Genomic DNA, 22,384 nt, shown 5'->3' on the forward strand with positions numbered 1-22,384 from the left:
TGTGAAGCATCAGATGCGAGGCCGTTATGAGGCAATTCAGAATGCAGTGCGACGGTGTCTTCGGCAGGCTGGAACGGAGTTCTACCGCAGAAGTATATTAAAACTAACACAAGAGTGGGGAAAATGAATACAAAGAAGTGGAGATTATATTGAAAAGTAAATAAAGGATTGTAGATTAAGGTTATGTACTTGGTTTATCAATAATACAACATGGTAATTTAGAAAAAAATGTCGTTCATTACTTTTGGTATGACCCTTGTATGTATCCATTGGAGCTGATGATGAAATGGAAATGTTTGTGTAACATTTTCTGTTATAAAATTTAAGACGGTCGGTGAAAAGGCACATAAGTCACAAACTGCAATTTTCTATTGCTTTCATCCAAGTCACACCGAACCAAAAAGTAAATATAAGTATTAATTTATACGTGTAAAGATTCTAAGCAGTGATGATCTAACATATATATCATATCTGTAATATCTGCTATTCAAAGAAAAAACGATATTAACTGTCTGCTACAATATTGTATTTTTTGACTCAACTGAATTCTCCCGAACAGCCTAGAAATAATTAATGTCCTGTTTATAAATATACAGTGAATAATAAATAAATGATTTACCATAAACTAAATATTTTGTGTCACTGTTGTACATAAATGTAATATTTAAGATTAAGGCTTATTACAATTTGGCTGCAACGTTTGAAAAATGTAAGTCATGCACACCAGCAAACTGCATGCAGTGAAATGAAAGATTCAGAGTTACGGTGAAAAAAAAGTATTAACTGACTGAGTAAGTGTTATGTGCTAAATTATGTTACGTAATTGTGTACTACGAAATGAGATCTATTTGCAAATAGTTTGGTAATCCCGGAATGGTGCAAAAATAACTATTGACTGTGTCAGTACCTTTGCTTGTTCCACCATAGCAGCTCAGTTCGCGAAGATGAGATTTTTTCCTCTTTTTGCTCTCTTTCCCTGTAAAGTTCAAAACCCACAAAGTTCCATGTCACTTCAAAAGAGAAAACACCTCAGCCTCAAGTTCTTCTTAATGTAGATGTGAGTAGTTAATATGTTATATCTCCACTACTTCATTTCAAATTCATTAATGTAAAATTTCCTTTAAAGGCAACACTTCAATTTATGACTCAATTTAGTCAATGTCAAGCAAAACTAAAACAAAACTATTAAAAATAAATACATTAACAACAACTTGCAAGCTTATATACGGGGGTAAATCAAAAAGTAAAGGCAATTTTCACGTAACATATTTATTTCCACACAAGAAGAAGAACTACACATATCATTTTTCCACAAATGTCCCCTGCACGGCAATGTACTTTTCAGCTTCTGTATCCTGTCCGCAAAGAAGGTTTTGCACCGCCTGCTGGACATCGTCAACTAACCTGAACCGACGACCACGCAGCGACTCCTTCAAAGGGCAGCAGATGGCTTTGAGTTGCTTCCCCATCGGATTACCACATCTTCGGTCCTTTGAAGGAGGGGCTGCGTGATCGTCGGTTCAGGTCAGATGACGATGTCCAGGAGGCAATGCAGATGTGGCTACGAGAGCAACCAAAAACCTTCTTCGTGCACTGGATACAGAAGCTGATTGCACTATACCAAAAGTGCATTGCCGTGCAGGGGGCATATGTGGAAAAGTGATATGTGTAGTTCTTCTTCTTGCGTGGAAATAAATATGTTACGTGAAAATTGCCTTTATTTTTTGATTTACCCTCGTAAAAAATAATTATGCACAAAATAAAACTGTTTATGCTTAATGCAATAATGCAGTACAAAACTCAAAACTCAGGTCTTTTAATTAATGAAACACTTGTATAGAACATGCAGTTATATTCAATACACACCAACTTACATGCATCCATATGGGATCAATCACACCAAAAGCACCTACAACACAATAGTAATGAGAATAAAAGAATGATTATATTGCAGTTCTGTACCCACAATTGCATTATGTATAGTATTTTATATAGTAATCATTGATATTAATAACTGAATAGATAAGGAAATCTTGGTTCATAAAAATGCATATTTCATTTTTGAACGAGAGACAAAATGTGAAATTAATACTCAATAATGTTCATGGCACAAGTTTTTGAAGGACGAGATGTGCATTTTTTTGTTGTCATCAAAGGGCAAACATTTTAGGCTATTTGGAGCTTATGTTGACAGTTGATGAAAGCAAAAAATTATATGCAAATGTACATTTTTTTCTGTATCTGATACTGTATATATGAAACTACTATGGAAACGTTTGTTGAGTGCATTAATGAAACTATAATAGATAATTTCAGTAACTTTCCTTCCAGTCAAAATAAAACATTCTAGACGTTCTCCATAATTGTTACAGTTGGGCTGAAAAGTTCATAGGCTGACTCATAGATGGCGTTACTAGAATTAAATCCATGTGATTTTTACTTAGTACTAACCTTCAAAAGATACGTGTATAAATTTCACAGCTGCCGGATAATTAGTTCGTGAGATATAGCATTGTGAGTGAAGCAGCTTTTGTTATAGTGAAAAAAATGGATAAAAAAGAATTTTGTGTGTTAATAAAGCATTTCTTTTGGCGAAAAAAAATACTGTTGAAGCCAAGGCTTGGCTTGATAAACATTATTCGGACTCTGCACCAGGAAAATCAACCGTTGAGAAGTGGTTAGCTAAATTTAAACGAGGCGAAATGAGCATCGAAGACGAAGCACGCAGTGGACGCCCCAAAGAGGCTGTTACCGACGAAAACATCAAAAAAGTCCACAAAATAATTTTAAATGATCGTAAAGTGAAGTTGATCGAGATAGCTGAGACTTTAAAAATATCAAAGGAACGTGTTGGACATATTGTGCATGAATATTTGAACATGCGAAAGCTGTGTGCAAAATGGGTGCCGCACGTGCTCACAATCGATCAAAAGCAACAACGTTTTGATGATTCGGAGCAATGTTTAGCGATATTCAACCGTAATAAACACAAATTTTTCCATCGACATATTACAATGGATGAAACATGGCTCCATAACTACACTCCAGAGTCCAATCGACAGTCAGCCGAGTGGACTGCACGTGATGAACCGAATCCAAAGCGTGGAAAGACACAACAGTCGGCTGGCAAGGTTATGGCATCAGTATTCTGGGATGCGCATGGTATTATATTCATCGATTACCTCAAAAAGGGCCAGACCATCAACAGCGATTATTACATAGCGTTGTTGGAGCGTTTAAAGGATGAAATCACGAAAAAACGGCCCCATTTGAAGAAGAAAAAAGTGCTGTTTCATCAAGACAATGCACCGTGTCACAAATCAATGAAAACGATGGCAAAATTATATGAATTAGACTACGAATTGCTTCCCCATCCACCATATTCTCCAGATCTGGCCCCCAGTGACTTTTTCCTGTTTGCAGACCTTAAAAGAATGCTCGCTGGAAAGAAATTTAGCACTGATGAAGAGGTAATCGCCAAAACTGAGGCCTATTTTGAGGCTAAAGAGAAATCGTACTATAAAAATGGCATCGAAAAATTGTATGACTGCTATAATCGTTGTATCGCCCTCAAAGGCAACTATATTGAATAATAAAATCGAATTTTGTCAAAAAAATATTTTTTACTATGTTAGCCTACGAACCTTTCAGCCCAACTGTTAACTTAATTTCCTTTTGTCTTTGTAGATGAATTTTGGCAATTTTTTAAATGTTTGCAAAATATCAGCTGCCATATTCATTTACAGTTTAATGATAATGACACTATTTACGGTTTAATATGATTAGTATATTGTGTATTTTTCTACACAAAATGTTTGCTATTTTTGCCTATAAAAATTATTAAATTTTAAATCAAGAGAAATTTGTGTACACCGTTTACAATTTACATTTCCTTTCGTATGAGCTTCCGCCATCAGTACATATATTTTGTTTCCTTTCCTTTCTTAGAGCCTAACACTATGAGGACTATGAGCATAGGTGTGCATGCGAGGGGGGCAATTAACCCCCTAATCACGGACATTCACAGATATTTTCCAGTAAGGGACAAGCAAGATATTTTTCCATGGGGCATATTATCCCCGATAATAGTGCTTCCCCCTCAAAAAACCACTTGAATTTGAAATTATCGCATTCCTGTGGGGCCAGCAATTGTTGTCTTGAAGTTAGAGATTTAAACCTTATGTATAAATTGCTTATTGAATCACAAAAATATAATGTTGCCACTGTACGCAATTTGCATAGTCTACGTTATCACAACTTTGTATGAAGAGAGGCTTGCAAATCACATTCTGCTTGGCATGCTGTGTGTGTGATGTAGATATGTGGAGCTGAAAACTCCTCATATAAAAACATTTCTTTTACGAATATTGATCTCCATATAGAGATAAGGAAGTTATTTTTAATCACAACCATTCAGAATTTATTTTTTTAAAAATACTAACGTAATAAAACGAAGACGTATATTTTTCTAATGGTGTTCATTTGAGCCATAGACATAGGAAAACAAAAACTTCTTACTGCAAGTAGCTCAGTTTATTGTTTATTTTATAAAATTATTATTATTAAAGGCTTTCATTTTTGTATTTTTGTATTACCATACTCAAAGAGTATGGTAACTGCCCTATAAGTGGCAGTAACTGGAATCATTTAAACAGTGTGTACGCAAAAGAACTTTCGTGATTTTTAGAAGTTCAAAGACAGTGAGGTATCAAAATTGTGGCATTCCCGTACCTCCATCAGTAAAATAGCACAGCCATCAGCTACCATGGCAACAGAAAACATAGCCTGCCATTTGGTAAATCCAAAGTAAATCCACTACTGCAAACAAAGCAATTTCTGCCATGAGGATGCATACAATGCAAGTATCATGTAGGGATGGAAGAAATTAATCAGCACATTGTCATTGGCTGATACACACACATTGGTGCTGAAGATTATTGGTAGAATTTCTGATATGTAATTTACTGCAAAATTTTGCCATTTTATATTTTTTTTAGGAATATAAAAGTGTAATTCCTACAGGTCCAAATTCATGGTTTTATTTTAAAGTAAAACCTATTGCAGGCATCTGATTACATACAGGGTGGCGCACGAAATGATACCCCATTTACTTTTTGAATGAAATTAATATTTATGTATTAATTTTAAAATGTTTTTTTTCCTAGGAAACCTTAATCCATGGAGATTTACTGCCAGAGGCTGTAGTTCACTGAATCTTCACCATGGCGCTAGCAGTCCAGTGTAGCGGCATGGCTGACAAAGGAAGGCTCACGCCAGAACATCGTGCAGCAATAGTGTTGTTGTTCGCGGAAACCAAAAGCATTGTTGCTGCACAGAGACGTTTCCGCGCCCAATTCAACACACGTCGGGCTCCAAGCAAGAGAACAATTCACAAACTCCATGAACAATTGCGAGTTCAAGGGACATTACTGGAACCGAAACGACCGCGAGTGAATAGTGTCCGTACCCCGGAAAACATCAAAAGTGTACGGGTCGCTATGCAAAGAAGCCCCAGTAAGTCCTGTAGAAAAGCAGCTACCCAACTGGGTATATCGAGACGCTCTCTGCAAAGAATTCTCAAAAGTGATCTTCACCTGTACACCTATAAAATAACAGTTGTGCAGAAACTGACACCAGAAAAGATTCAGCGGAGACTGGTATTCGCTGAATGGGCTGAGGGACATATGGATGTTATCAACAATACGTGGTTTTCGGATGAGGCTCACTTTCACTTGGACGGAATGGTGAATAGACAAAATATGCGATTTTGGGCTACCGACAATCCGCAAGTGCTCCATAAAAAGGAAAGCCATTCTCCCAGGATTACAGTGTGGGCCGCTATTTCAACACATGGACTCGTTGGACCATTGTTTTTCGATGAAAATGTTAACAGTGAGCGTTACCTGGACATGCTTCGTAATCAATTCTTTCCTCAGCTTCCTGTGAAGGATTTGCCATTTAACACACAATGGTTTATGCAGGATGGTGCAAGACCGCATACTGCCAATGTGGTCTTGGATTTCTTGCACGAGATCTTCAACTTCCGCGTCATTTCAAACAGGTTTCCAGAACGCTTTAATGGTGGTCAGTATTGGCCTCCCAATAGTCCAGACCTTAATCCCTGTGACTATTTCCTGTGGGGATTCCTGAAGGAAAGGATTTTTCCAAAACATCCAGAAAATCTCATAGATTTGAGAACATTAATTACGCAAGCTTTAACTGAAATTACAGAAGACATGTGTCGCAGGGTGATCAACAACCTAACTGTTCGTTTGACTACAGTTGTGCAGTGCAATGGTGGTCATATTGAGCATGTTTTGCATTGAAACATTTTTCCACATTGCTATGTTCACTGCAATGTATGTTTTTTTTTAAAAATGTTGCTTACTAAAGTTTTTACACTAAAAACAAATGGGGTATCATTTTGTGCACCACCCTGTATATTAAACAATTCAGGTTTGTTACCCTGCCCCTGCATCAGGGCAAACGTTTTCTTTTCTTATTGAAATATTTTATTAATATGTTCATCAATTAGTTAATTAATAATCCTTTGCGCTACAGCCCATGAAGGGCCTTGGCTTACCTACCGACTGCCAGTCTCCCTCCCACGCTTTCCTTCGTCACCTCTAAGTGTGGAGATCCTCAACCAGTATTGGAATAGTCGGGGAGGCAGCCCGACGTATCCCCAGCCGTTATAGTAGGTCTCCGAAACTGGATTACGCTTACTCATTTGAAGCTCCCCAATTTCCTCACGATGGTGGGTTGCCACCGGCCTTATACACAGGTCGAAATTTCTCAAAACTGAACCCGGGATCGAACACATGCCATCCCGCAGTCGCCACCCAAAGCAAGGTGCCTTACACCGCACAGCCACGGAGGAGGACTAATTAGATAATGAAGTATATAAAAGTATGTATATGTGATAAGTATATCTCAATTTATTATCCATTTTTAGGTTCATATATTTCATGTATAGAAACCATGTAGCACTCTGTTCTACGTATTTCGAACGTTGAAGGAAAAGACTGGCGTCTTAGCTGTTACAAATCAAAACTTTTGAAAGAAGGGCCATTGGCAACAGACGCCAACCAGATGACAGTGGAGGAGGTCGGCTGCTGGAACTGTAACTTCGAAGGGAGAGGTTGTTTTGCTTCGGTCAGCTCGGATCGGAATGGATGCTGTAAGAGATTGGATTGCCGGGCAGGCTAGTGCCTTGGTGTCCGATTTACAGGTAAAAGGTAGTTTGTACTGGATGTTATTTTGAAGCAATTGCGGTGCGCTGGGCAGCCTAGTGCCTTGTCACCATGGAGTGTTGTAAAATGTGCACGTCGGGCGACCTTGTGCCTGTTAAGATGTTTCTTGGAGTAATGTGAGTCTACCTTGTGACAAGCGTACTCCCGATGTAATTCATGAAATGTAAAGCTTCCAGGTACAAACATTACAAAAACAAGAGTTTTGGCCCGATAATTAGAGAAACAAACGTTCGGATACGACTTGTATGCATTTACATTTATGTTAATTAAAATTTAGAAAATACCCAAAATTTCGGGTTCTTTTAATTTCACAGTTGCTGGACAAGGTAATTTATCCCCTATAACAATAAGGTTTCACAAAAGGTTATCTGTTGTGTCTTGTAGTTAATTATATAATTATGTTGACTTGTTGCAACCCACGTGCATTGTCGTACAAAGAAAAATACCCCTAGACAAATCCGAGTCGAGTACGGAGTGCACCAAACTTTGAGTGCAAAAATAAAGTGTGTGTGTGGGGGGGGGGGAGGCAAGTAACATGTTCTTCACTGAACATGCACTTTTACGAGGGTTACAGCCAGGTTACAGCCATGATAATGCGGGCCACGCAAGAAATTTTAAATTATACAATTGGAAGGTATGAATTTTGAACAACATAAAGATCTGTATCAGGATAGAGAAAAAGATAAAATATGTGCAGTCACAGGTCGTACTGAACATTGCATGTCGGCAGTTGCTTCTCTTCCATGCCCAAATGCTGCTGCCCACCTGACAACAGTTCGGCATGGTAGAGCATCATTTCCTAAAGCTTCCACAAGCTCAGTGTGACGTTCTCTCACATTCCTTCCACGGAGAACTGCCGTTTTCACATAAGAACGCTGTTCAAGGTGGGTCACATTCAACATGCACTGACTTCCCACTTCCCTCAGTTCAATGTCTTGGCAACCACTGCCATCTACTGGCATCACAATACATTGCATTTTAAAATATCTTGCCTGACCCACATTATTGTGGGGAAAAAAATGGTTGCCATGACTTCTGCTGCAACTCTCGTATATTGCAGTGGTGGAATATTGATAAAAAAAAAAGGATAATGGTACCCTGTGCATGGACACACATGCCATGAAGGCATATGGGGTGATGTGGAGGTATAGACCTCCACATATTCTTGATCTCGGCCATCATTGGGATGATGTGATTAGCATCATGCCTGACAGAGACTTTACCACCAGGCTTGCCCACAGGTACCCATTCATCCAGCGAAGTTACTGGAAAAATTTTCAAATTGTTCCCTACTTTTAAAAGACTTGCAGTTGTTTGAAATAAATTCTGCTTGGGATGAAAAATCAAGAATTTGCAGTCATGTGTCACAAATTCTATTTTTTTATGTGATGCTATGATAATACGGAGAACAAATGACAAGCTATCAAGGCAATGCATCTGAGAATCATTTATTCATACTTTTGGACCACGCAAAGGAAATTCATATCCTTGATAGGTAGGTCTGGACATAGGAAAAAATGGACAATTTGCTTGAATATCTGCGGTTCAGGTCATGCAGAGTTGATACGCCTTGTTTATTTTGGCCATATGTAATTATTTATTTGTTTTCTGTTAATTTCACAGAAATCTGTTTGATTTATTTATTTTCTGTAATATTGTGGTTTGTGTTATCAAATTTATAGTGTCTAGACTTGTGTGTTATTAAAAGTGGCATTGGAAGTGGAAGTCATTTCCGGTTTATAAACAGTTCTAGAACTGTCCAATCTTTTATTGATTCCGTTGCTAGGACAACAGTGCGAAAAAAGGCGAAAAGTAAGTTGAGTTCCGAGAGAGGTTAATTTCGTGAAAACACTGTTATAAAGAAAAATCTGCAGCTTAACTGAAATGTGTTTATATTTGTGAATACCGTTCTGTTATTATGCAGTGATTGTTTAAAGGTAAATTGTCTTATTAAACTTGTAAAATGGCAAGAAGCTATCTCTTTTCCTAATTGTACGTCCTGAGAATGCTCAGTGTAGCATAACATAAAAACAAGTTCCATAACTCCGCCACACAAGGAAATTGGTTACCTACCGTGACGTAATAATCTAGTGGCAAACAGTCGAAAGGAACGTCACAGAGTGCCATATTGAAATTAAGATTTTTAGGAAATAATTACATGGGCCATTTCATAAATAATGCACAGTGTGGCAACACTGCGGAGTGGATGATGCAACCGAAGAAAGACTGGTGTCATTTTACATAGAGGGCATGACTCAGACAACTGTGTGTTTGTGAGCTCTCTACTTTACATAGCGTGACTGTGAGACGGAGTGGAAATGGAGGCTGCAGGTGTCTCAGGTACTATAGCAGTTCACGATCAGAGGTCGTACGTTAAAATTGAAACTCCACGTGGAAAAAAACCTGACAGAAATCCGCAGAGCGTTACCGGAAGTGTGCGGCGAGTCAACATTGAACCGTAGTACAGTGTCTCATTAGTCAAATCGTTTTCATAGTGGTCGTGTGAGTATACAGGATGATGCAAGACCAGGAAGGCCGAAAACAACAACTGATGAATGTGATCTAGAAGATCATCGTCGTGCAACTTGTGAAGAACTTTCTGACGCCACTGGGATCCCATCGACATCTGTATACCGCATTTTGACCAATGTTTTAGGGAAGAGATACATTTCAGCACCCTGGGTCCCCCACTTCTTGACAGCTGCACAGAACAAGACACGCAAGGACAAAGCAACCGCGCTGAAACAAAGATTCAACGTTGAAGGAGAGGCATTCTTGCATCGGATTGTTGCTATTGATGAAGCATGGATCAGGGACTTTGAACCGGAACTGAAAATGCACTCAAATGAGTTGAGAGCTCCATTATTCCCACGACCCAAAAAAATTTGGCGTGCACAATCCAAATTCAAACAATTGATGATTTTTGCTTATGATCATCAGGGAGTAATCCTCACAGACAGAGTTCCATGTGGCACACATGTCACAACAGAGTATTACCGTTATTTCTAGCAAAATCTGTGAAGAAAAATGCACAAAACACACCCTCAGCTACTCGAAGCTGGTCAACTCATTCAAGACAATGCTCGGCCGCATATCGGGCATGTCATCAATGAAAAACTAGACGATTACGGTTGGGATGTGATACCTCATGCTCTGTAAAGTCCAGACATGAGTCCCCTCGACTTCGATTTCTTCTCCAAGTTGAGACTGCCTTTGCGTGGACGTCATGTTTCATCTCTGGAAGAGCTTTCTACCACCGTTACCCGAGCCATTCGACAGATGAACAAACATGGCATACAGAAGCTTCGTCGATGTTGGGATTCGGTCATTGCCAAGCAGGGAGACTACATTGAAGGACTGTGAAGAGACATTGCTGCCACACCAACATACGAGTGAGTAATAAATTAGTGTGCATTATTTATGAAATGACCCGTGTATATTACATAATTATCGAGCAGTTCTTTTGGGTACACTCTATACTGAGTGTAGTATGTGGATGGGTACAGAACTGTTGTTGAAAGTTACCAATTCCAATGGCAAAGATGACAAGTAATTTCACATGCAAAATGCTATTTTAAAAATACCAACATAAATTGACCTAACCATAAGCATGCATAAGACCAGCATCACCATGCCTTCCTGAAATATAAAATACAAATCCTATCATTTTTAAGCATAGTTTGCAAGTATGAATTCTTGTGAAAATACTTTTGTTGAATCACTACCAAAAAAGGAGGCAAATATCACAAATTGTACAAAGGCATTCAAAATAATATTTTGACAACAATTTTTAACCTATAACACATTTTACAATCATTTAACAATTAAAGAAAAATTAAATGACATCCATTTTACTGAAAGATAAACAAAGAATTAAAAATTCAAGGAAGTGGAAATGGACTATCTACAAGTAAGCATATCAACAGGGGGCTCCATTAATACAAGCACAGCCATGCAACAACACCAGTCAAATCAAACTTGGAAGAAATGATTTTGAGAGATAAGAGTGACGTCATAATTCTCCGCGAACTTCTTTATGTCAATGAAAAGGATTCAGGGATTCTTCAGATTATTTCATTGAGATTTATCTTCATTTTCCTATATTTCTTCAAATTGCTCTGACTGTAGGCCAGTTTCTGTGTACGGTTCTTGTAGTTTTCGCTGAGAAGAGTGTACTTTGTGACACGGACATAACTGTTGACACCGTAACAGTCAAAATTACCCTTTGGAGAAAATCGAGATCATTCAACAATTTTCGCACATCTTGTGTACTTTTCACAGACCAGGGTTGCTACGATTTCTTGATTATGAAATTCCCTGACATTTCCAGGTTTTCCAGTCCAAAAATGTTTTTTCCAGACATGTTTGTCACCATGATTTTTGCTTTTGAACCTTCTGTTTTTCAATTAAATATCTAATCCGTTAATTATTATGAATATTCACTTTCACAACTTTTTTTTTTAGCAAATTTAGTTCTACACACAAGAACACGTGAAAATTCGAAGAGTAAAAAGTAATATTACAATGGGCATCAAATGTATTGGGCGCTAAAATCACGTGCCTCTAGCCCTCTAGGAGGTCTCGCTAGAAGAGGGGGAAAACTCCAGATTTTATTTTTTTTCTCATTGAAATTCGGGGATCGCATCCCCTGCCTGAAACCCCCCTCGGTTTGGGGTTCTGAATTGTACACAGCTTGCATGCCCTGATGTTTTAGCTGCATTACAAAAGTTATCCAAAGTTGATTGGTCTCAGTGCCCGAGTTATAACAATTTTATGAGTAATATGCAAATTGGCTATTTTTGTAAAAAAAAAACATTTTGGCTCATTATTCAAATTGTATTGCACCCACAAACATGAAACAAGTTTCATTCTGTTGCAAAAGGTCCATTCGTTGGAAAAAAGGCAAAAGTTCATGTGATCTTCCCAAAACAGCGAAGAAAGAGGGGGCAAACTCCACATTTTCATTGACATTTGGGTGTTGTGCACCCAGCCCGTAACCCCCCCCCCCTGTAGTTGGGGGTTACAAATTGTACATGGTTGCATGCACTGATGTTTTAGCTGCAAAACAAAAGTTATCCAAAGTAGATTGGTCCCATAGTGCCAGAGTTATTACGATTTTTCTCCAATAAGTATACAAATTTAAATTTCGCGCTCAAAAGCCTCGGCGACACTGGGCTTACTTTCGTCAGACCCACACGGCAGACTATTAAAAGTGGTGGTATGGTGTGGCATATTGGGAACCAGTGTGGTAGGACCCTTCTTCATTGACGGTACCCTCAATGCCGAGGATTACATTTAAAAAAAGTGATCTCGATCCAAGATGGCGACCATATTCCAAAAGCAGTTTGGTAAGTTTTTCCCCAACCCCAAACTACATGTACACATATAAAATTTCAATAACTGCATGCATTTTGGTTTTATTCAGCCCGTTCCACACTTTTGGACCACCCTGTAATATCTAGTATTATAAAAGTGAAAATTTATTGCAGAAATTCAAAGGAACCATAATTTTGGGCAAGACTGAGAATCATAAGAACGAAAGAAACAAGTTTCTAAACTGATTTTTTTTTTTTTTGTTATGGGAGTGGAATCACGAGAACCGAATCCAAAAGTGGACGTGAACTGCTTGTTCATTTTGCAACTTTTTCTCTTGCAGACTCCAAAATGCACGTAAATTCCAGACGATCTGCAAAATTCCCGGACATTTCCCTGTTTTTCAGATGTGTAGCAACCGTGCAGAGGTACTTCTGCAAGTTCATTGATCAACTGGATTGATTTGTTGTTTTAAGTCCACTTTATATGCACAGTAAGGCTAATCGGGACTGGACCTACACTTTAAAGTGGGATCCGAACCACTATGTGCCTCCATCGGGAATCGAACCCGGGACCCTTGATTACAAGGCGACGACGCTACCACTGCGCCATCGGGGAGGCCTCATTGTTCAACTAATTCAGTCATTATGAAGGAATCAGAAGTGCAACATACACTGGTTAAGTAGTTCATGTCACAGCCAACTGAGGAGGCACAAGGTGGTGTGGCTATGCATGAATGCAAATTAAGGCTTCATTGGCCTTCAGCAGATAGTAGGGCAGCTGCATTTGAAATTTCCACTTCTTCCGAAAAACTGCTACGATATTCCAAAATCTTGATAATTACTAGGGCTGAGCCGATACCGATGCATCAGTATCGTATCAGGTTGGAATTCATCTACCGATACTAGCCGAAACTTTTCTGGCATTTTGGTCTTTCACGGGGTCCGCAAAAATGCTGCACAACACTTTCACAGAGTCCAATTATCATGGAAATCATGAAAAATTCAAAAATTCACTTTTATTTTGCACGAAAAAAAGAATTTTGTGATTACAGAGCATCTATTTTAATATTCTGATGTAATTCTTGAATATTTTAAAGCAAATTGATGCATAGATAATTGGAGAAGAATATTTACACACCAATATTGATCAATATTTAGAACACATTTTAATTATTGCAATTTTCAAGCATTAGTATTGGTGGGAATCTGTAAGAGAATCAGTTTCGGTTCAAAATAGTATCAACTCAGCCTTAATGATTACATATGCCTAGAATTCCTCCTAGAACAGTGGTTCCGAAAGTGTGCCCCTGGATGGCTAACAGGGGCACCGCAAAATGCTCCAAAATATTCAATCAATGATATGATTGTTCCAAATATGTGCTTATTTAGTACTTTCTACATATAAAATGTTTCTGAATTTCAAATGTGTTGTTTATTTTTTAACTTAATGCAAGCAACCTAACAACACTAGCTGTTGCATTACATTCTAACTTGGGCACCACGGAAAAATCTTGAATCACTAAGGGCACCGTGAAACAAAAAATGTGGGAACCCCTGTCGTAGATCATGCATGTGAATCTTTGCTGTTCACTCTGTATCCTCAATAGTTTCGTGGCTACATGAGCCTATTATACTATTTACAATATCTAGGCAACAGCGAAAGCCAACCACATGAAGATTCACTTGAATGCTCTAGGAGGAATTCTAAGCCATGTAATTTTTCAGATTTTGAAATATCACGTGGTTTTTCAAAAGAAGTTGAAATTTCAAAACCAACTGCTCTGTCCTGAACCAAAGGTCCATGGCAAGCCTTAAGATTTCATCTGCTGGGCTCCTAATTCTCATTGTAATCACAGAAACACTTACATAAATTTTGTCACAGGTCAGATCATTACAGGACAAAGTAAAATCTCATAGAGATATATTTTTCATTTCAAATGAAATTGTTCTTGCTAATAATTATGTAATAATGCTGTTGCTTTCCAGTGAGGAATTGATTCAAAGATTATGTTGAGTGTAAATAAATATGGTGGAACGATAATAGCTTTATTTCCCCTAACTTCTACAAAGAGGATACTATATTTCAAGAACATTTTTTCACTGAAATTTCTATGTAATATATCTATGTGTGTGTCAAATTAAGATACAGCTCCATGCTGGAAGAAACTAGGCGCTGTCAACTCATCAGTGTTTCAAAGACAACACATCGCATTGCTGTAGCAGAGAGAGAGAGAAATTCACAACGAAGTGAAAATTCGGGCAAAATCAGGGCTGATTCAGTAGTTGTTGGTAGAGAAATGGCACGGTATGTCAGAGACCTGAGTTCAAGTCCTGGTTGAACCTGCATTCTTTGTTGAAATTTCTACATTTAACTAACGCAATCAGTGACAGAATATCAAACTGGGGACCCACATTAAAGAAAAGAAGCTTGCACTTAGCAAGGGAAGGTTAGCAATGCATCTCCAAGTCGTAGTCTCTGGTTTTTTGCAATTGAAAAGCAAACCATGTCCTGTATAACCGACATGAGCATTTATCAGAAGTGGCTGGTCATATTGTACACCATATTAGCAGAAACCTCCACATATTCTGAAGCTCTCTTCTAAAACTCTTGTTACTTTACGCATAAATTCCATAATGAATTCCACCGATTTTGCTCAAACACAGTGTCAGATTAATCCTGTAAAATATACAGTTTGCTATGACAAGTTCGGCTAATTTCACAGTACTTAGAATGGTTAAAAAAATTGGCCTTCGTGAAACCAGAGAGAGAGAGAAAGGACTGTAGGTCGAAGTTATCATTACCTAATTGTACCCCAAGAAATCTCCCAAATTGCTGTATCATTTGTTAAGCATCAAAAATGTGGTCTAGACATAGATTTGAAAATATCAGCAAAATTTGAAGCACCTGGAATATAGGGAAAACTGACTTTTCATTCACCAAGTTGAACGGCACCTTGAATGATTTAGCTCAAATATGATGCAAGGCCATGATATCTAGTTCCCAAGACCATGTCAGCTCAAAACTGACAACTTGCCCTCTCTTCCCCCTTAAAACCATATCTTAATTGTGTTTTAAGTCCACTTTTATGCACAGATAGGGTAATTGGGGCTGGACCTACAGTTTAAAGTGGGATCCGAACCACTATGTGACTCCACAGGGTATCAAACCCATGACCCCTTGATTACAAGGCAACAACTTTACCCTTATGCCATCGGGGAGGCCCTTTGCATTTTATTGCCTAATTGTACAGCAAGTGATGCATGCTAAAGAAATGGCGATTCATACCATTTAAATCACTAATTGCCAGATGTATCCAACAAGAGGGGAGGGAGGTACATGATACTTACTCCCCCCCAAATGTATAGTCAATTTGTACATGACATATTGTGATGCTCGGAAAAGAATGAACATGTTAACAGGTTAATCCAGTATATTTGTAACCCTTCAATCGTCCACAGGTAACCTTAAATACCTTCCCCCTTCTACAAGTTCTCATGAACTCACTATTAAAAACAAAAGAGACTGAAAACGCATGTCGGATTCTGATTGCAGGAAGCAGCATCGGCAGGCACCGTAACTCAAATTCTTAGCCAAACTTCAGCCTTCAAAATATGCAGCAAATTTATAAATTGCAATGGAGCAGTGATTATTATTTTAGTCAGCTCAGCTTGTTTCTCCCTCTTTTGATTCGCATAGACTTCAGTACTCACTTTCTGTCCTCCTGAAGAATCCGTCTTGTCTTTCTCGAAGAAAAAGAACTCCCTCCTTATCAAATTTGTGGGATGGCTGTGTTGCCAGAGTCACAAGCTCCTGTTTGTTGTACCGCATACTTAAGAGGTCATCTACCTGCAGGGAAACAAAATTGCATTTATACTAATCTTACAATTTATTGTAGAAGGAAGACTTTGAATCAAATATTACAATTTGCTATTTAGAATATGTATGTTTGTGACTTCTCTTGCATAGGATCACTTTCGCTCGCATGTACAGTGGGATCCATGAGTATTACCATGCAAATTGTCCATCACCATCTTCGTGCACTTTAAGAGCACCCAATAAGAGCTTAAAGAATTAACAGAAAATTCAAAAGAAGCTGTTGACAACTTCTGCACCAGGATAAATAAAAATCCATCGCTTAAAAATACATAGGATGAAAGAGAAAAATTAATGAATACAGTCATGGACAATTTGCACGGTAATACACATGGATCCTGCTGTACTCGTTCGAGTCTCCCAGGCTCGAGTGTTCACAATGGAATATCATTTTAATGTGACAATAATCGTAGACACATACATGTAAAAGGTCTGTCCTGGCAGTTTCAGCCCACAATCTATTTCATCTTCAATTTATTGGTACACGAAATTAGATTTTAACATGAAGATAATTAATTATTTCTCTTGTAGTCTACGGTTATTACAAGCATAAAAACACAGTTTTCTGTTGTGACGTTTCAGGATAAAACACATTCACAACAATTGTTATAACTGTATCATTAATCAAACTAAAAATAAATGTCTGATCAAGAGAGCAAGTGTTCTCCTGAAACGTCACAATGAAAAACTGTGTTTTTATGCTTGTAATAACCGTAGACTACAAGAGAAATAATTCTACAATGCAAGCAATGCGTACATACAAGAAAAATTATGGAGATAATGACTGTTTATAAAGTATTAATTTCACAGTGTTTCACTTCACGATCCATGTGCGATTACACATTCCTGCTGGCTACTGTGCACATGCCATGTTGATGCGATGTATTGCTTTTTACGAGCCAATCGGAAGTTGATTTCTGAATAGCCCTTGTATGAGCTAAGAAAGTCATGAATCCAACTGAGAAAAAACTAATTTTAAAATGGGGTCTTAAAACATTTAATAAAAAAAGATAAAGTAAAGTGCTCCCCTGTGCTTAGCACCACGCCATGAAGGCATATAAGGGGTGTGGGGGTAATGCCCCACTCTTTCTTGATCTGGTCATGAGTGGGGGTGATGTGATCAGCATCACACTCCTGACCACCTTTACCCCCCAGGGTTTCCCCCAGGTACCCATGTCATTGGATGCTGGGTGGGCATCGGGGCCGCTTCTAACTTTAGAAAAGTTCCCGGATTTGAACTGGCTGGGGATCAAACCCGGCACCTTTAGCATGGTAGTCAGATGCGTTACCGACTGAGCCACCGTGATTAAGTAATACAAGATTGGATTAAAAGTAACTAATTTTTGTGCTGGGATGGTCTTCATAAAGAAGGCTCAACAGCATGAAATAATAATATCGTCAAATGCCTTGAATACATAAAGAAACATTGCATTTACTATTTCATAGTGTTCTAGGGTTTTCTGATATGTTTTCTATTACTTGTGTGAGCAGTTCTTACTGATTTACATGTGTGGACATCATGTAAATGCTTACATTTAATGTAATACAAAAGTATGATTTTTCAAGTGATATTGGTCTGTAATTTCCCATGCTAGTTTTAGTTCCATTTTTTTTAAATATAAATATGACTATGCCGTTTTAAAGAGTTTTTGGAAATATTCCAGTTTTAATTGATGTGTTAACTGCATATAATTATGAAGTGATTGCAACATTTTATTAATTCATGTGGTCCATGGAGCTTCTTAATTCTCAATTCATATTCTAACTTGCTTGAGTTCACTTATGTTTAACTCAGGAATAAATATGCTGTCTGTTTATATATGTTTGTGAGATAGTGTGGTTTACATCTGTGTGATAAGTGTTTGGTACATTTACGAAGTAGTCACTGAAAGCATACATACTAACTCGGATCCTTTATTTACCTTGCCATTTATAACTTTATATAATGTCCCCTTCAGGGGCATCTCACATCTCACAAAAAGTGGTCCTAAACCATGTAAATAACAAAATGGATGAAAAATTAATGTTTTTAATTTTGCATTAAGGTTGAAATTTTTGTGAATGCATATAATTTGCATATTTCACCAACAAACATTGTTAGTATCTATAACCTATATTATTCACAGCAGTAGCGTACACAGGATTTCATCAAGGGGGGTGTTATTTCGAAAACTTTCTACAAATTCACATTACCATTGTTTTATTATACTTTAATTAATTAATAATAAAAATTAATTAATAATTTTTATAATTAATTTAATTACTAATTACTAACAATTACTACTAATGCAGCTGCTATTTATGAAAGATATAAAAAATATTACATTTCATTTGTTTCTTTGTTACAAAATAATTGTCTAGTCAACGGTTATTTGTATATGATAAGTGAGACATTTTAAGTGTGAAGAAAATCCATAAAACAAACAAATATATTAAATTTATTGAAATAATCGAAATATGAAACTCATTCAAGGAGTCGCGCTGGTCTAGTCTGACAACTTCGTGGGATATCCAGTTTCGATTTCCGGAATTGGTTGGAATTTATCCAGCCTTGTCTCCGCACCCAGCCTCATAGCAATGGGTACCTGACAGCAACCCTGGGGGATGAAGGCTGCCGGAGCATGGTGCTGATCACATCACCTGCAAAATAGTTCGAGATCGAGAATCTTTGGGGCCCACCACACCACTACGTGTGCCTTCATGGCAGGGTGCTATATGCAGGGGGGAATTTACATTACCATTACCTATGGAACTCGCCCAGGATGATGATGAAGCGCGAGAATACATGTTGCTAAATTCCACTGAGTCTATGTTTTCATTGAAAAGTAAGTTTATAGGCATCCCAATACATTTATCACTTCTAGGTGATTCACAAAGCATTTCTTCAACATTATTTAATGATGTGGATGTAGATTCAGTATCACTTGAGAGTTCACAAGGGGATGTGAAATCAGTACCGGGAAGAACGTTTGCAATAAGGTCGGCACACTGCGACGAAGCAAGGAATTTTCACAATTCTCGCGAGAGTCACTGCGCGACTTTTTGCAAAAAGAATTGCAAAATTGAACTTTGCGGCCACTTAGATTGTGTTTGTAATGTTGTGTTTTTCTTCATGCTGAATGGGAATAATAATTCAAATTATTATTATTATTATTATTATTATTATTATTATTATTACTATTACTGTCGCAAATCTTTAACTGTGATAAATTAGCCATTTTTAATTTTTTTCTACAGCATTTTCCATAATATTTCAAAAGCTCAAGGGGGGGGGTTAAACCCGGTAACCCCCCCTGCGTACGCCACTGATTCACAGACAAATGAAGTCAAATTTAGCCATACTTTCAGTCACACTAACTCTATAGTATTCTGAAACCCAAAGGTTTATGGCTGCAGCAGCACAAGCCTTCCATCTGTCCCTAACCTGGGCAAGATCAATCCAATCTTGTCCATCCTTAACAATTTCCAAAAGTGTCATACTTTTTCGTTAATGCTTTTCATGGATTCAGGTTGTCATCATACTCAGATTACTCTTCAATTTGTTAGCAGATACCACAAAGTACTCCTAATTCCATGGGTAACGGTTCCGATTGTTTTATGATTTCTCCTAGCACAAAGACTAATTATCGTAGAATTTTGGAAATCATTTTCACATGAAATTTGAACCTTCCTTAAAGTAATGAGCGCTGTTTGGACTCAAAAAAAGTTATTTATGTTAAAAAAAAAACAACTTTAAAATTACCTTACGCACTTCTCATGGACAAAATATTCTCCGTCGACAAGCGACAGTAAATATCGTAGAAGCGTGGGAATGAATGTAGAAGTAAATCGGAACCTTAGTAGAATGCATTTAGGGACTTTATTTTAATACTAAGGGAACCTAACCTAACCACGAAAGCATATATTGAACAAAACCTTAAGTAATCGCTAAAACTCCGCAGTATGTGTTAACAGATGTTCATTGAAATCGAACCATGTAAAAATTGCATTCCTAGCATGATGAAATCGCAATAAAACAAAAGGAACTTGGGCACAAACGAAAATTATATAGGAGCATACAGAAGACAAAAACAGTTTTGCAGAAACCACACAATAAGTAATTACCAAGATTCTGAAGTATGTGTTAAAAGGCACAATTAGAAATCAAACCAGGTAAAAAATGCCTGTGCACCATGATAAATTTGAAATTAAACAATTTGAACTTGGGCCTAATCTTGGAACATGCAATGTTTAAGTTAATGATGAACATGTTCCATACCTGTGGAGATCATCTTAACTCTCCTAACCTACAGAAACCTACAGACATGAGCAGATAGGGGTAACACTTTACTATACCAGAGACGGATTTCTTCATATTTACAGGAGAAAGTACTTACGCAAATCATTTTCTGTAGCGTTGTTGATGTTCGGGAATGTAGTTTTGATCCATTTTAATCCAAATGCATGTGGTTTTCTACGAAAATCTATTTCCGACGCGCTATTGCTGCTGCCGCCATTTGCTTTCTGCAGGAGAGTACAATACGTGCTATTGCTGCTGCTAACAGCCGATGTTGTCCATATATGCTAAATTGAACGAAAGGAGTGATAATGGAACCTAACCTAACAGGCCTAACCTAACCTAGTAGGCATACCTCGTCCCCATGATGGTTCGTGGGGCTATCATGAATTTTTCGGCTAATGTCAATGGTTTTTGGGGCTACCCGTGGATGGTTTGTGGGAAATAACGAACAACAGTAAGTACTCGTTAATGTAAGAAATAGACATTATTTTCGTTAGAAATGTTCCGCAATGCAGAATAGTATGTTAGCAATGTAAAACATTGCAAAATAAATCATTGATTGGTGTCTCTGGTATAGTAAAAGTAGTACCCAGATAGGAACTTTACATAACTAGAACATGTGCCAAGAATGGGGTTTCATTATTCAGTTTTACTGAATGTACTACTTAGTGTATGTATAGGCATACTAGCCTATAAGAGAACTTATCACTTTATGCTGCATTAGGATATCATTGACAATGGGGTGGTGATTATAAAAAACTGAAAACTACGAGAGCCATTACTCTAATTGACATTATCGCTGCACTAAAGTTATACTTACATAGGTACTTCAAAAATACCATGAAAAATATCTATAAATGTAAAAACTTACCAATACTGTTAGGAATAGACGTTAGTTTTCGTTCATTTCGAGATCACGGGAATTTATTAACACTACATTAATTCCTCAGCCCTTGCTTACTCATTCTGAATTGAAAAAATAAGAAGGAACTCATTTATTGCACAAAAGAAACAAAAAGTCAGATGGGTTTACGTTAAGAACTTAAGATGAAAATCATCTAACTGGCAGTCAAAATATACAAATTTTTCTGAACATTGCTATCATATGATATTATTTTCATAGGCGACATACGCAAATTCTACAGAAAAATGGTAAATTGATATTTCTAACCCTGTTAAATTCTTACCTTTTAAATCTGTTTCAGCTCGACTTCATCTTAACCTATTTACTATGAAGTAGGCGGAGCGGTAATCACCACACCTACAATGACTTTCCTTGTGACCTGAGAAAATTTAATTTATAATTAGATGTCCTTGTTTGTTCATTCTGCAAAGGGCTTCAACAAAAATAATCTGTCAGTTCCTCCATTGTCATTTTATAAACACTATTGACATCCACAAATATACAAGATGCGCCGACTCTGAATAGGGAACACTGAAAACAAGTCAATAACGTTATTCTAGTACCGAGATTAGTTCAAAGAGGTCACTGTCACGAGAATTCCGTAACGAGTTAGAAAAAGTAATACTCGAGATTCCAGTTGAAAGATTTCTACAACTACATGATTTGATTGAGATATATTGTTCTTTTAAGTCCACTTTATGCATAGATAGGGTAATCGGGACTGGACCTACAGTGGAACCGAACCACTATGTACTTCCA

At 37.6% G+C, this 22,384-nt stretch overlaps 1 protein-coding gene across 2 annotated transcripts in view; it reads right to left on the bottom strand.

Annotated features, from left to right (window-relative positions):
- The window catches only part of LOC145981569 (inositol polyphosphate-4-phosphatase type I A), an 83,586-nt gene extending 61,441 nt beyond the window's left edge, over positions 1 to 22,145 (bottom strand). The window contains exons 1-3 of one of the 2 annotated variants that reach the window (XM_083114919.1): positions 21,909 to 22,145; positions 16,280 to 16,415; positions 908 to 976 (exon numbers count right to left, since the gene is read on the bottom strand). In XM_083114919.1, the coding sequence (XP_082971045.1) occupies positions 908 to 976; positions 16,280 to 16,397 (187 nt within the window). In that variant the 5' untranslated portion in view covers positions 16,398 to 16,415; positions 21,909 to 22,145. The remainder of the gene's footprint in view (positions 1 to 907; positions 977 to 16,279; positions 16,416 to 21,908) is intronic. The other variant, XM_083114920.1, reaches the window with a different exon arrangement.
- Between the last annotated feature and the right edge of the window lie 239 nt (positions 22,146 to 22,384).

Source organism: Lepisma saccharinum, chromosome 29 (genome assembly GCF_977018435.1).
Source record: "Lepisma saccharinum chromosome 29, izLepSacc3.1, whole genome shotgun sequence".
NCBI lineage: Eukaryota > Metazoa > Arthropoda > Insecta > Zygentoma > Lepismatidae > Lepisma > Lepisma saccharinum.